Source organism: Chiloscyllium punctatum, chromosome 41 (assembly GCF_047496795.1).
Source record: "Chiloscyllium punctatum isolate Juve2018m chromosome 41, sChiPun1.3, whole genome shotgun sequence".
NCBI lineage: Eukaryota > Metazoa > Chordata > Chondrichthyes > Orectolobiformes > Hemiscylliidae > Chiloscyllium > Chiloscyllium punctatum.
The window spans coordinates 54282102-54298857 of record NC_092779.1 but is presented as its reverse complement, the minus strand read 5'-3'; the positions used below and the strand labels follow the sequence as shown (position 1 = coordinate 54298857).

At 42.2% G+C, this 16756-nt stretch overlaps 1 protein-coding gene across 5 annotated transcripts in view; it reads left to right on the top strand.

Annotated features, from left to right (window-relative positions):
- Nucleotides 1–16756, top strand: part of LOC140465076 (dyslexia-associated protein KIAA0319-like) — a 111695-nt gene that overhangs the window by 39567 nt on the left and 55372 nt on the right. For all 5 annotated transcript variants that reach the window (XM_072560924.1, XM_072560923.1, XM_072560926.1 and 2 more), the window contains exons 5-6: nt 7218–7316; nt 13898–13995. In XM_072560924.1, the coding sequence (XP_072417025.1) occupies nt 7218–7316; nt 13898–13995 (197 nt within the window). The remainder of the gene's footprint in view (nt 1–7217; nt 7317–13897; nt 13996–16756) is intronic.

Below are 16756 nucleotides of genomic sequence, written 5' to 3'. Positions count from 1 at the left end.
GGGGTAATAAAAATGCCGGTACCAGAACCCTGCCTGTGACCACTTAAAAGGGAACTTAGAGCCACTTTCAACTTCTGACACATCCTTAAGGTTCCCCAAAGGCATGGCCTCCGATTTTGCAAAGTTAATCTTATATCCTGAAATAGCCCCAAATGAATTGATACATTGTATCAAATGGGGTACAGAGGTGATCGGGTTCGATAAAAACAGAAGGACATCATCCGCGTACAATGTAATCTTGTGTGCCCTCGATCCCACTTCTGGAGCACTTCTGACGAATAGCCTCTGCCAGCGGCTCTATCACCAATTAAAACAACAACATTGAGAGGGGGCAGCCTTACTGACTACCCCTACCAATCGTAAAATTCCCAGACTTCACCCCATTGGTGATGACCGCAGCCAGAGGGTGGCGATATAAAACCTCCACCCACCCGATGAAGGGCTTTTGCCCGAAACGTTGATTTTCCTGCTCCTCTGATGCTGCCTGAACTGCTGTGCTTTTCCAGCACCACTCTAATCCTATCCCCATATTCCAACAGCCTCTGTCTAGCAAAAGCAAGTTCGTTCTTTGAGTTTTGTGTTAGTATTGAATTCAAGGCAGCCCGAAGGGCTGTGATCCACTGTAGGTTAGTCACCAAAGGCTGCGCAAAATGTGCTGTGTCTGCGGCTTTCAGCTGCATCTCAGGTAAATGCTGCTGTTCCTCCTTCTGTCATTTCTGGCTAGCTGAATAGGAAATAACTAATCCCCTAGCAAAGGCCTTAGCAGTCTCCCATAGCATGGACAGACTACTAGCCGTGCCTGAGTTGATAGTCAAGAATTCCTGAAACTCCTTCAAAAGGTTTAAGGAGAAAAGGGTCCAAATGTCAGTGCTGCAAGCCTAGCCCTTCACTCTTGGCCTTAACCTCCAAATATACTGCCGCGTGATCGGAGATAGCTATATTCCCAATTTTACAATCCATAATCGAATCCAGAAGGGCCGAGGGAGCCAGAAAGAGGTCAATCCTCGTGTGACATTTATGTGGGTTTGAAAAAAAGGTGAAGTCCCTGCCGGTAGGGTAACGACATCTCCAAATATCCACACAGCCCCAACTCCTCGCATAAGTCAACCACCTGCTTGGCCTGCGAAGAAATGGTTGGGGGCCCACAAGGCATCCTGTCCACTGTCGGATCCAAAAGACAATTAAAATCCCCCCCATAATAATGTGCCGTGTTCTAAAAGCACTCAACTTAGTGAAAGCACTAATCAAAAATTTGAGGGGATGCGCCGGAGGACAGTAGACATTTAAAGTGCCATATTCCTCCCCATGTGTCAGGGCTTTAAGTATCACAAACCATCCCTGCTCATCTTTCACCTGCTCTAATAATGTGAACGGAAGATTTTTCTGGATAAGTACCGCTGCTCCCCCACTTTTAGTAGTAAAAGATGAAAAGAATACCCGGTCATAACCCCCTTGTTGTAATTTCAGGTGTTCCCCATCATCAAGATGGGTTTCCTGCAACAAAGCAATATCAACCCTTTCCCTCTTAAGGCTAGAAAGCACTTTTTTCTTTTCAATAGGTGAATGACTTCCCTTAATGTTCCAGGTGCACCATTTAATAAGACACTTAACCATATCCCCTTTCAGACACCCTTCGACCCCTTGGAGGGAGAACCCTGCTTACAAAGTGCCGAGCATAAGTAAATAAAGACTCAGAATCGAAAAACTATATATACAAAAACTACTCTATCATAACTATAAACAACTATTACTACCAAACAATTACAAAGAAAACCAACTATAGAACCTTGAATGGAAGACTCTTCTCCTTGCCCATAGGGGGCACTCACTCTACCCATCCCCTACTTCACAGCTCCTTCAAAACTGGATTGTGCCCCAGCCTTAGGCCAGAAAAAAAAGGAGATGATCCTTAAAGCGACAGAAAAAAATACAAAATCAGGATGAGCATTCCACGCATCCCTACTTGTGACTAAAAGAGAAACAGAACAAACAAAATAAAAGGGAGAGAGACAACAAAGAACATCCACAAAATTTCCCATTCGAAAATCCAGTTATTTAAAAAAAATAGGAACAACTTATTCCAAAGTCTTTCCCCCCCCCACCCCTTTCCAAAAAGGAAATTATTAGGGAGAAAGAAAGGAATAAAAAAAAAGGAAGGGAAAACACAGGGAAAAATAGAAAAGAGAACAAACATTAACCATATTCTTCAGGCCAATCCGTCTATTTTAAAGTGTCCACAAAGTTTTTAGCCTTATCCGCCAAGTCAAATGTATAAACGGAGTCCTCGAAGCTGAAACGAAGTACTGCGGTGTATCCCATGGAGTACTGGATGCCCAGGTTCCTCCGCCTCTTTTTAACTATCAAAGGGCTACCTCTTTCGGATTACAGTTGCTGAAAAATCCTGGAAAAAACATGATTTTTGACCCCTTGTACAGCAGCGCCTGCGGATCTTTTCCCAGGGATCTGGAAGCTTCTATGACTTTTTGCTTGTCCTTATATGAGTGGAAGTGCACTAGAACCGGGAGGGGAAGCTGCACCGGCCCTGACCTGTGCACTGTAAACCAATACGCCCTTTCAATCTGAAGGCTGCTGGACTCGATGTGAAGGCCCAAAAATTTCAGCAGCCAGTTTTCAAAAAAGCTAACTGGCTGCTCACCTTCCTCACCTTCAGGGAGCCTAACAATTTGGAGATTTATCCTCCGACCTCGATTTTCGAGGTCGTCGATTTGGTTTCGCAAGGCCCACACCTCTCACTCCAGCACCTGGATCCAACTGGATGAGGACTCCATTGCAGCTTCCGAGGCCTTAGTTTGACCCGCCACTTCCTCCAGCCTCTCCCTGAGGCCCTGGATCTCCTGGTCATGCTTCTGCAGCATAAATGCAATAGGCTGCACCTGGGCATGAATCTCCCCACGGATTTCCTCAATCGCAGCTGCAACTTATTGCCGCAGCCAATTCCTGTGAGTCTGTCAGTTCCCCGGGGGGTTCAGGAGAGGCTGCTGCTGCTGCAGTCGCTGGTGTGGTAGGTGCTGCAGGGGAGTGTCCTCCCTGCTGCTGTTTGCTTGCTCCTTTTCCCTTTGGCATCCTTCCCACTCCCAAATATTAACAAATATGTGTTCTGTAAGGTTTTAAACTAATATTCCCACCACATAAGTTGGCCAGGAATGGCAAAAAGCACCAGTATGCCTTGGCTGTTAGGCAGATCTGTCCACAGCAGCTCTACAGAATCACCGCCATCTTGCCGAGTCCCATCCTTCATTTTGATACCATACTTATGATTTGATGAGGATGGAAAGGCAGCTCGGGTAGTGCTTCACAAATTGGATAGCAGCCTCTCAATCTTGTTGATCCCCCAATTATCTGTGTTCCTTTCTGCCTTGGTCTCCCTATCAACCCCACCAGGTTCCAATTTTCCTACACAACTCCTTTATTTGACTATTCATCCCCCACTTTACCAGCAAACCCAAGCTTGCCAAAAATCGTTATGCACTGTCCTCCCTCTGAAGCTAGGATGGTGATGATGAACCGCTCCACCTTATTTCAGAACCCTTTGCCCTCCCATGCTCTATTGTCCCCCATCCTGATAGGTCCAAGTATCCAACTTACCATATCTAAGCCAATTGGCTGATGTCAGACAATGCCCTTCACGTACTGTGCCAGTACCCTCTGCCTGATAACTGTCCACCTTGAGACCTGGCCATTCATTTGAAGACCATGCCGTGTGTCTGCTGGATAAGCTGCCACACATGTTGCAGGTGTGACCTTGACATTGCACAGTGCTGCACAACAACTTGTCCACCTCCTTGGCTGATCATTGCTGGCTTTGTGTCTGCACTAAAAGACAAGGCAAGACAGAAGTGCTGTGAGTTCTGAATGAAGTAGCAAAGCACAACAAGGCAAGGTGAGGCAGAGGTGCCAAAAGTATTCAAGTCGGTACAAAATAAGTAAGCACTAAGAAAACAAACGATGAGTGGTGAGATACAGTCTGCTCCAATGAATGAAATATGTCCCTATCCTTGTGCAGAAAACAGCCTGTCAGCAGCATTGCAATAAAAAATTGTGTTGGTGCATTTCAAAATGTAGCATTGAAGTGGATTATTTATTCTAAATGACTCACATGTGCCATGATGAATTGGTGAGGCTGGTCTGTGTCTGATGCCAGCTGCTGTGGATGAGAGGTACAGAGATTTGCTGCCTATAGAGTGTGCCATGAGAAATGGGGGACTACTGTCCAAGGTGGAGGTCCTCCTACTGCTTATTCTGAAAAGGGTCACTAGACCTGGAACATTAACTCTGTTTTCTCCTCACAGGTACTGCCTGAACTGCTGAATTTCTCCACAATTTCTGGATTTTTTTTATTCCTTGAGCTTTCTCTGCTATTTGGTCATTAAAGTTGACAGAATAGAATAGTTACTTATTGTCACTTGTCATTTTAACAAAAACAAAATACACTGTTTACGTTACCATACCACAGCATCTATATTAATAACAGAAGGCACAGATAAGAAAATTTTATAAAACGTTAAGAGAAAGTCCATCTTACTTCAATTCATGACTCCTGGGTTCGGGTAAATGACAGTATCGCTGCAAGTCCACTACTTCGGGCTGCTGGAATACTAGGCTGGCAACTGCCACTGAAACAAGCTATCCACACTGGGCTGCTGGAATACCGGGCTGGAAGCTGCCACTGAAGCAGACTATCCATGCTGGGCTGCTGGAGTGCTGGGCCGCCTCATTGACAGTCCCAGGAAGGAAGATGTCCTTGGGGCAACTTCAGGATTCTGATCTGACTGTGGCCTCAACCCTGTTTTCCTCTTTATTTACCAGACCTTTTGATTCTTGTCAGTCAAAAACCTTCTAATTCAGTGTTTACAATATTCAATGATCCTGCCTCCACTGTTCCCTGGGGAAGAGAATTCCACAGACTATTGACCTTCTGGGCTAAAAGGAGTTGGACCTGTGAAGGAGCACACTCCTAGGTTGCTCAACTGAGTTTGAGATAATGTCTAGGACTGAAATCACACGAAAGTCATGAATTACTGTAATTGTTTGTTAGATAGCTGCTGTTGGAGATGGTATTTCAACTCCAGTAGTTTTGAATATCATAAAGAAAGCAAGAATTTGTAGGCACAAGTGAGGGAGCTTATTTGTGATGAGGGTGAAGAAGTTTCACTTTTTACTAATCTCCAGTTAATAGTATTAGAACAGGGTTAAAGTCAGCTAAAGTAAAACTAATTTAAAAGTTTAAGGTTAAGGTGTGGCAGGATAGTTCAGCCAAGTGAAAATTCCATCCTGTGCTAAATGGGGAGTTGTGGACACTTCTCAGATCCAGATGAACCCAAGTGTAGGATGTCTTACCAACTGTATAAGCTTGAGCTCTAGGTTTCATAGCTTAAGCTGCAGTGAGATGCAACTGCATCACAGAGAACTATGTGGATAGCATATTTGGACAGCTAGTCACACAACAAATTTGGGGCAAGCAGGGAGATAGGGAGAGATTGGCAATCAGGCAGTGCAAGAGAAACAGCCAGGTAATGCACCAGTATCCAGAGGCCCTAATTAATAAATGGTTTTCTGTTCTGGAAATCAGTGATTCCACAGACTATTAATTCCACAGACTCTCTTTCTAAAGAACCTGTGTTTTTTTTTGTTACTCTATCTTTTTTTTAATGCTTGTAGACACTTTTACTTCATTCTTTTTAACTTTATAGTTAGTTTTCTCTGGTACTTTAATTTCTCTTTCATTTTTCATTCTTTGCTGCTTTTTAAATTCTGTCCAAGCTTCCAACCTGCCACTAATCTTTGAAGAATTATTCACCTATTTCTTTCAGTTTAATACTATACTGAACTTTCTTCATTAGCCACAGATGATACATTCGTCTCCTGGAGTCTTTCTTTCTCACTGAAATGTATCTTTGCTCGGTGTTTTGAAATATCTTCTTAAATGTCTGCCACAGTATCTCTACTTGCCTCCCCCTTAATCTCACTTCCCAGTTCACTTGGGTTAGCGCTGTCTTCAAACACTTGTGATTGCCTCTATTAAATTGTAAAATACTAATTACAGTTCTCCTTTTCTCTCTTTCAAACTGAATGTGAAATTCCATTATGTTATGATCACTCCTACTTAGAGACTCCTTTGTAATGAGGTTATTAATTCATCTTGTTCCTTTGTGAATTACCAGATCTAGACTAACTTGTCCTCTGGCTGACTGCAGAAAACGCTGCTTCAAGCAACTGTGTTGAAAACAATCTATGAATGCATTTTCAGGCTAACTTTGATAAGCTGATTCGTCCACTTTATATGTAGATTTAAATCACACGTGATTATTGCCATACTTTGCGTAAAAGTCTGCATAATTTCTTTCTGTAAGAAAACACCCTACATTTGTAGTTACTTTTACCCAAATGATTCAGAAGTGATTTCTGTCCTGGACATGTAGCACATTCTATGATGCCAGAAAATCATGGGGCAAGTGTTAGAACAGCGATGCTTTTGCTTGGGTGTAGATTTCAGAGTGCTCCAACCAGACCATGTGATTAAATCAGTTGGCAGATGACAATGCAGACTGTGAACTTGCAGTGCTGACCTCTGCACCTGAATTTCAGATGCATAATGTCATTATGAAAATCTGTGTCCCTTGAGGGTGTTCTCAACCATGTCCTAAGACTTTTTTTATTGACTGAGAAGAGTTATGAAGAATACAGAACTTTCAGGCTTCCTGAAACATGATGTTCATTCTCAGACTGCTGTAGAACCAACTAATGTGTTCGTGTTTGCAGAGAGCTTACTGATCCTTGTATTGTTAATAGCTGTCTGTATTTGTTTTCCAAATATATTTGGCCAATATTAGTATTGTAGTGACAAAACAATTAATTTGTAAAAATTAGATGTGCATTAGCACAACGAAGTTCAGCACAGAACAGGAGTATATTGCATTTATACCTGGCCAAGGAAGACTGTGCGAATTCCTGAAGTTATGAATTGTATCAATTTATTCATGCGAAACAAATTAACCAAAGTTTCACTGATCAGCATAATATGCCTTTTTTTAATGAATTACCCTCTACACAACAGAATTTATTATTCACTGATTCACAACTGTTGTTTTGAGAGAGCAGGACTGTGTTAAATATATGAAGTGTTGTTGATTAACCCTTCTATTGGTTATTTTTTTTTTGAATATGCCAGTATTCTTTATTTCTCTCTTTTCCCACAGTCAAGGAGCTGGTTGTATCTGCGGGAAGTAACATAGTGATCACACAACCCAAAAATTCTGTGGAGCTGAATACTTTTGTGGTTCCTGCACCATCAGCAGGTGAGGCTACATTGAAACATAATCATTAATTACATACACAAACAGATGATGATACTCCATCTAAATCCATGGCTCACGTAGGGTCTGTATCTGTTTTAATCTGTGTGCATCATAAATGAAAGAAAATTACGTGCCCAGTGTGGCAGAGCAGCAGATACATGACAAACTATTGTTGAGGAAGATGATGGTGTAGTTGTTTCTGATTGCCTGTAGGTGCAGTGACATGTTCCTCATATGTACAGATCTATGCACAATATTAGAGGCACGTTGTTCTGCTGGGAGCTGGTTAGTGGCAGGCTTCTTCTGCTCTTCTTTGCAAATAACATGGTAATATTTTAATTCTTCCTGGGAGGGCATTTACCATTTTTTCCCACTGTTTAAGGTTTTATCTAAAAGATGTCACCCTCTCCTATAAAGCACTCCCTCAGAACTGTGCTAAGTGGCATTCTAGAATTCTACTTAAGCCCGCAGAGTCCTGCATTATCACAGGTGTATAGTCAGTTCATCTTTCTGCTTAGGTGCTTTAACTACCTTAAAGCCAGATCACTTTGGGTGCAACTATTCAAAATTATGATTTCTTGTCATAAAAAAAAACACATATACATGCAACAAAACTATTAATTTTTTCATTCCTAATTAATATTTAAGCTTGGAATTTAGATGCTGCAAATAGCAGTACAGAAAGCAAAATTGCAACTTGCAGTTTCTGCACTGAAAATGGAATGGTTGAAAGGCTTTGAGAGTCATAAATTCCAGATCCTTGAAGTCTGAATGGTGCTGTGTACAAATGCAGAAGTTTGCTGAACCAGCAAACAAGAAAACCATTGTATGAAGTAAAAAGCTGTGTGAGGGGACTGTTAAAAGCCTATGTTTCCTTTCTGTTCAGAAGTTTGGGTGCCTTACCTCGCTCTCCAATTGATTACCAAGTTTTAGAGATGTGCATCCAGGCAACCTGCATATCTCCTCTCGAGCTGGTCACAAAGTGACATGGTTTTTGGAAATTATTTTCACGGGTTGTGTTTGTGGCCCATCCTTTAGTACCCTTGAACTGAGTGGTTTGCTCAGCCTTTTCAAAGGACCGTTTAGAGTCAACTACATTGCTGTGGGTCTGGAGTCACATGGAGGGTGGACCAGGTAAGGATTTCCTTCCTGGAAGGACATGAGTGAAATAGATGGGTTTTACAACAATCAGTAATAGTTGTCTGGGTACCTATGACTGACAGGAGCTTGTCATTCCTGATTTTCATGAATTGAATTTAAATTCCACCACTGCCATGCTGGGAATTCAACCCGTATCCCTAGACACTTGGACCTCTGGCTTACTAGGTCAGTGAAATTACCACTTTATCACCATCTTTCCTTCAAATTGATTTGGTTGCTTGCCAGTCACTGACCTTGTTACACCTCTTTATTGGCTGTGACACAGTGGTCGCGTTCGCATCCCTAAATTTGAAGGTTCAAATCATACTCCAGAGATTTGAGCATGAAATCTCTGCTGATGCTCCTGATGTAGTAGTGAGGCAATGCTGCATTGTAGGTGGTACCATCTTTCAAGGGGAAGTGGAGGGGCGGGAATGTTGGTTGGTGTGGTCTTTAAAATTAAGAAGAGCTTTGATAGAGTGGATATGGAGAGAATGTATCTTTTTTGAGGAACACTGGAACGAGAGATCATCGACTTAAGGTAGTCACTAAAAAATTCAGTTGGGAATTCAAAAGAATATCTTCAACCAAAGAATGGTGGGTGTGTAGAACTCACTGTTGCGGGGATAATTGAAGTGAATACTGTGAATGTATTTCATGGCAACTGGGCAAGCATATGAAGAAGAAAGGAAAAGAGGATTACAATGATAATTTTGGATGAGGAAAGATAGGAGGAGACTTGAGTGGACTGGGCTGTTTCTGTGTGCGGATCCCATGTCGTCTAATGTAGCTGTTAACCAGTCTACAGAATATTATTGACTCACTAATTAACAGATTTCGTAGAACGCTTTACATTATTTTAGGCAAACATTGATTCTCCGATCACTAAGTGACAGCATTCCTAGGTTAGGTTCAGCAGGAGTCAAACATCCCCTCCACTGGTTTTAAGCCTATCACCAGCCTTAAGAAAACAGCCCGTCAGCACCAATATCCTCTGGCTCCAGGCATTGTTTGGACAATGTGGAAAGCAAGAAAATGTATAATGTCAGAGTTTGCATTGCTTTAATTTGAAAGGCATAAAACTAGATTTCCACTAAAGTTAATAATCATTTTTTTAAAACTATTATAAGAGTTATTGCATTGAACTCTGACAGTCTTATCTCCTAACCTGTAGTGCGCACACGCATTTCAGAAATATTAATGGATGATTTTGGAATATAAATATCTCCTTCATGGAGCATTATGGCATTGAAAACATGCATGTTTATCTAATATGAAAATATTGTTGTAACGAAGTCACACATTATTGAGGTTACGTGTAAACTTTGCAGTTTTCAGGTGATGATCTGAAAAGATTCTGACATCTGTCGTTAGTGCATGTTAATTGCTATGTGCTCCCTGAAGAGTTTTTTAATTCCAATACTGAAGGTAGTGAGGTTAGTTCATTTTTCACAGTGAAAGGGATCTGGACTCTGATGATTCAGATCACTTTCTGTTATTATGCACATTGGACCTTTTTAAATGCTATCCCAGAAATCTTTCAGCAAATTGAATGAAACAAACAAAAAATGAGTTAGATGTGATATTAGTTTTTACTAATATACCAGAAGCCAAAACCACAGCCAGTCTGACTGTCAAAGCTTGATGATATATTTGAGGAGGAGGGAGAAAATAATTACATTTAGATCAGCATAAAAGACATCACTAGTAAATGTCAGGGATAGGGATGTTGTGGTGGGGGAATTGGGCAGGGACAGGCAATAAGGTACAAGTGAAGGAGGGAGTGTATATAATCATTGTGAAATATAGAAGGAAGGATGTAGCATAATAGTTAGAATTTGTACTTTAAGCACTACACGTAAAGGCAAAATTAAAAGTTTAAAGAATTAAGTCAGGAGAAAGAATTTTAAAATTATTTGAAAACCGTTAGATTAGAGCAGGACAGGTTAGGTCCAAAGAAGTGTTCTTTGTCAAAGACATAGCATATAAGGAGCAAATGAACTGAATTACAGAATTTAGCTCACATGTAGCCATTACTGAGTTGGATTGCTAAAGGATAAGGGATGGGAATGGAAGTAATATAGGTTGCAGGGCTCTAAGTTGAAGAAAGGTTTTGTGTCTTAGTGCACGAATTGCAGCAGGTTAGTATGCAGATACAGAAAATAATCTGGAAAGCTAGTAGAATGTTATGTTGCATTGTGAGAGGAACTGAATGCAAGGTTAGGGAGATTATGCTTCAGTTGTGAGACCGCATCTGGAGTATTGTGTACACCACTGGCCACCATATTTATGGAAGGATATTAATGCATTGGAAGCAGTTCAGAGCTTTCCTACTTTAATACCTGGAATGAGCGGATTGCCTTATGAGAAAAGGCAAGTCAGGCTAGATCTGTATCCTGTGGAATTCTGAGAGTCAGAGATGACTTTATTAAAGCATGTAAGACTCTCAGGGGACTTGACCGGGTGGATGTGGAAAAGATGTTCTTTTTATTGCAGAATCTATAATGATAAGTCATTGTTTAAAAATAAGAGTTTGCCCATTTAAGAAAAGATGAAGAAAAGGAATGATGTCAGAAAATTATGAGACTTTGGAATTCCCTTCCTCAAAAAACAGTGCTTGCAGGATCTTTAAATATTTTTAAAGCATTGGTAGATGGTTTATTGATTACCAAGGGGATAAAAAAATTTGGGGGTATACTGGAGTGTGGAGTTAAGGTTAAAATCAGGTCAGCCCGGATTGTATTGAATGGTAGAGCAGGGTTGAAGGGCTGAGTGGCCTACTCCTGTTCCTTGTTCATGTGTTCCAAATCCAGGAAAGATCATGAAACTGATTAAAGGGATCCTTTGTGATTAAAACTCAAATTATTTTAAGAGTAGGAGAGGATATATTAGAGAGAAGCGTTTAGTGAAAACTTTACATTTATGAATAAAAAAGAAAAGGATTTAAGATCAAATAGAACCCCTGTTAACAGTAGAGTGTATGAATCCTGAGATTGGACAAATGTGTGATAAAGACAGAGTGGCTTTAAGAGGGAATTTTAACTTTCATAGGAGATCTTGGGAGTATTGTGGGATGTGGGATGGGACATTCACCACTGCTTCACCAGGCATTGCTTGAAAGTCCTTGTAGAGTACTGTCTCACTTAGCTGCATTCTAGGATTCCTCAATGACTACAGTCTCAGACTTACCTGTGGTGTCACCATTCCTGATGCAATGAGTGACTGATAACTCTGGGAGTCCAGTGATGGTGGATGGGGTGTACTTTATAGAGGTGGGGAAACCATTACTACAGGCAGTTAATTGTCTGACTGATGTAAAATTCAGCCAGGACTACTGTGACTGGTGGAGACTGGTTGCCCCCAACTTCCCAGCTAATTTATGGGGCCGTCACTGGCCTGTTAAATCCCAGAGGTAGGTTGGGATCAACAGATTAACTATTGGCAACAACTTCGCAAAAAGAATGTCTGTGCATTCAGGAGACTTTTTGTTTGCTATACTATAACCTCAAGCTAATAAAGGGACAAACCATAATAATAGTGAGTAATGAGCCAGAATTAGATAACAGCCCACAGATGCATGAATATTTATGAAATATGGCTCATGATATAATTGATTTCAGTGTTGTGTTTGGAAGGGAGGAATGGAAAACCACTGCTAAGATTCTATTTTGCATAAAGCTGATGTTTATCAACAAGATTGCGATAAAGGACTAAATTATACCGCCTCAATGTATACTTGTTTGATGACTGCTGCCCTAGTGGACAAGAGCTGTTAGCCATGGATCTGAGTAGTGAAATTAAGAAATATTTTTACATTCAAAGAGTGATGAAATTTAGGAACTCTGTTCCACAAATGGCAGTTGATACCAGATCAGGTATTTATTTTAAAAACATAATTAGAGATGTGAGTAAAAGAGTGAGTTTATGGAGTTAGATTAATCAGGATCTCACTGAATGCCACCGAGACTGGAGGAGCTAAATAAGCCACTATTGTTCCTATGTTTCTAAGTTTGTATTTCTCATTACTTTCTAATTAAGTTATGATGATTAGTTTAGCAAACCAAAAGTTGCTCGTACCTGGGCTAATTGTCCTTGTAGTTATATCTGTTATCCTCTCTTCCCCTCTAAACAAATGGCTCGTCGTCAGGTTTGCTTGTCTGAAGTGGGGCAGTTGTCCTCGAGTCAAAAGCCTTAAGATTAATTGCCCGGAAGGAAAGATCAGCAAAATTTTGAGATGATACATTCTGGTCCCACTAGACATTTAAACTTCAAAATTGAGTTCCTGTATGATCGTTTCCAAAAATAATTTTTGTTAATAATTGATTTTTCCCTCAGGGTGAACTGGTTTCCCTTTGCTCAACATTTAACACCCCCTCTCCCCTTCAGGAATCTCCCTCCAGCATAATGGTCATTCTTTTGTCTCTGTTACGTGAAAATGGCTTGACAGTACGAAGCTTTCTCAAACTCCTACATGAGCAGCTCCTCCTTGTCTCCAAGACTTTACCTTCCAATATGATAAAAAGCCTTATCTTTATATAGCCTCAGGCACCATCCTTAGCACAGGAGAATGTGAGGACTGCAGATGCTGGAGATCAGAGTCAAAAAGTGTGGTGCTGGAAAAGCACAGCAGGTGAGGCAGCATCCGAGGAGCAGGAGAGTTGATACTTTGGACATAAGGAATTCCTGATGAGGGGCTTATGTCAGAAACATTGATTCTCCTGCTCCTCCTGCTCCTGCTCCTTGATTTTGCCTGACCTGCTGTACTTTTCCAGCGCCATACTTTTCGACCACAACCTGGTCGGCATGGTGGCACAATGATTAGCACTGCTGCCCCACAGCACCAGGGACCCGGGTTCAATTCCCACTTCGGGCGACTGTCTGTTTGGAGTTTGTACATTCTCCCTGTGCCAGCGTGGGTTTCCTCCAGGTGCTCTGGTTTCCTCCCACAGTCCAAAGATGTGCAGGTCAGGTGAATTGGCCATGCTAAATTGCACGTAGTGTTAGGTGAAGGGGTAAATGTAGGGGTATGGATCTGGGTGGGTTGCTTTTCGAGGGTCAGTGTGGACTTGTTGGGCCGAAGGGCCTGTTTCCACATTGTAAGTAATCTATCTATCTATCTAATCTTAGGACATCCTAACTTCACAACCAATCAAGTACAAGGGTAGTCTCTAATTTAGGAAAAGTGGCATCCAAATTGTGCACAATAAGATGTCACAAACTGAGATGTGATAATATCCAGAAGGAATTTAAAGCATCCCATCAACATGTACCCTTTAACCAACATCACTAAAACAGATTAAGTCCTTTCACATGCCACTAATGATTGTATGTCAAGGAAGCAATCTGGTGGGAAATCTGCCTTGAGGTAGGCACAAAGGATTTTGATTTTTGAGCGTGCTAATATTTGTTTCGTTGTTGATACTTTTCATTTCTGCCTTCAGAATCACCTTACAGTTATCAGTGGAATCTAGTGAGCCATCCTGTGGACTTTGAGGGTGTAATGGAAGGCAAGGATTCTCCGACACTGAAGCTATCTCAGGTAAGGGGAGAAAATCAACTCAAAAAGTAAAATATGAAATGACTGTCAACTATAAAAGTGAAAATCATCTTTGTGTTTCAGCTGGAACCTTCCAGAAAAGTTGCTTGGTTTCAAGTTTACTGCAATTTCTAAAGTCCACATTATAATGGATTCAGCTCCCCTTTTCCAACGCATGTGATCCAGTCTTAAGAATGCAATTCAGGCCTTCAAATGTTCTTTAGATTTTGGGGCTTTGGGACCACAGGTATCTAAAGTAGGCAGTCAACCATGTGTAAAGAATTTTCAGATTATAAAATTTGTTAAACAACAGCAGTTTAGGTATGGTACATTAATAAGACACAAGTTGTGGCTGTTGAGGATGGTTCGATGATATCAAACAGTTGGCACAGGGTCTCTCAATCTCTTTGTGAAGGCAACACCCTGCTTTCTAGCTGAAGTGCTTGGAAATTCTTCTCTAAGTCTTCTCTCGATCCCTTCTTGTCCATCTTCCACTTGCAGCAGACAGGTCCCTGGCAAAGACAAAATCCCTCTGACTCTGAGCACTTGTTGATATAGCCTGGATTTGAGGCAGGCAGTCTGCCCTTTGTCACTCACATGTCTGAATCCTTTTGAGCCAGTGAGCATGGGTTAGCTACTCATGGTGTCAGACTCTCCTCTTTCCAACCTAAATCTGTACGTTAGGTTACATATTTAGGAATAAAACTTTTATTTTCATAAATAGCCCTTTGGTAATTGAGGAAATATGATTGCCATATTATGCTTCAATGTCAATTATGGAAGTTAGTGTCCTTGGTGGTCTTTATTGCCATCTTCCTTTTATGCCTTTTGATTAGAAATTGTTTCTGTTTAAGGAAAGGAAGTAACTGCTGAAGGAGATGTTACACGAAGTCTGCATGGATTGTTAGCAGACATGCTAACATTCAGTTGAGTAGCTCCTAATACAGGATTATATGAATGAGATGGATGGGCACTATTTCATTTGGATAATCGATTATTCGGTTAATCGATTAAATGCCTTTCCTTTCGTGTTCAGAGTTTTAAAAATCTGTTCCCCGTTCAGGAGACGAGGCAGCAGCACAGCACGCGAACCCCAGTTCTCCCCCCGCCCCACCATCCAACACCGCCCCCCTGCCCACCCCCAGCCCCCATCCAACACCGCACCCCTGCCCACCCCCAGCCCCCATCCAACACCGTGCCCCTGCCCTCAAACCCCGTACAGCACTACCCCCACCCTCCAACACCGCGCCCTGCCCGTCCCGTCCAAAATTGCCCCTCGCCCCTGCTGACACCAACACCACGTCCTGACCCCCGACCCCATTCAACACCGCCCCTGCCCGCCCCAAACCCCATCCAATGCTGCCCCTGCTGACACCAACACTGCGCCTGACCCCCCCCAACCCCATCCATTGCTGCTATTCCCCCCCGCCTCCCCTGCAGAGACGACCCCCAAATGCACCCCTGCCTCCTCTTTGGGGCAGCTGGGCTATAAATCAATACTGCTGCTGCTGCCTTTGTGAGAGAGAGAGACACACACACACACACACACACACACACACACACACACACACACACACACACACACACACACACACACAACTCTTCCCCTGTACAGGACAATTTTGGAGAGATTATGTGGGGAAGAGGGGTTTAGGGTACACCCCTCTATAGAACTTCAGGGAAAGTGTAGGGAGAGAGGGAGGACGGGAGGTTAGTCATTTGGAGATGGTGCCTGTTTAACCATTCTAAACAAAAGACGCGATCAGTGTTAGAAACACGTCTTTGATATAATGTTCCTGTCGGGACCTCGAGATCTCCTTCAGATAATCGAGGTTTCTCTGTTTATCCATTAGTACTGGCTAGTTGGGAGCTCTGTAAGTGGTTCTCAGAAAGCTGCATTCATTGCCACTCCAACCACAGACGACTCACTCACAGCCCATACAGTTGCGGTGCCTGTAATGTTACTGCCAGCCAAAGTCACATCCAGGTACCTACAACAAAGAACACTTCACAATATCCAGGAACATGGGCGTGAACAGGAGAAAGGCACATAGGGGTTCTGGTGGTGAATGATTTGGATGGGTGACAAGTGTGGTAGTAAGTGGAAAGCAGGAAAGTAGGATGCTGAGGACACAACCATGGAGTAGGAGAGTGGGACATCATGCAGAACTGAGTGTGTTAAAGGTTCTTTGGACTTCAGTGCTTATGCATCTGCAGATGTGCATAAGACTAGACCAGGGCTGGCTTCTGGCTCCAGATGGTATCAGTAGCATTGACCTCTCTGCCAATGTTTTATTTAAATTCACTTGTAGGATGTGGGAGTCACCGACTGTGCCAACATTTATTGCCTGTCCCAAGTTGACCTTTGGGAAGCTCTTGGTGAGCTGCCTTCTTGAACCGCTGTCGTCCATGTACTGTATGTAGGTAGGCGCACAATGCCCTTAGGGAGAGAATTCCAGGATTGTGACCCAGCAACACTGAAGTAATGACGATATATTTCAAAGTCAGGACAGTGAATGGCTTGGAGAGGAACTTGCAGGTGGAGGTCTGACATTCTCCAGAAGATTTTTCCATTAAAGATGCCCTGAACATTTTTTGTTTTCTTACTAGTTTCTTCAGTTTATTTGAGAGTATGTCATGTGGTGTACTTCTGTAAAGTGGTCATCATACCTTAGCTAGACCAGTAATAGACCCATGGTGGGAAAAGCAACTGTTGTTAGTCATGAGTTGAAACATGTAGAGGAGGTGGACACTTCTCCTCATT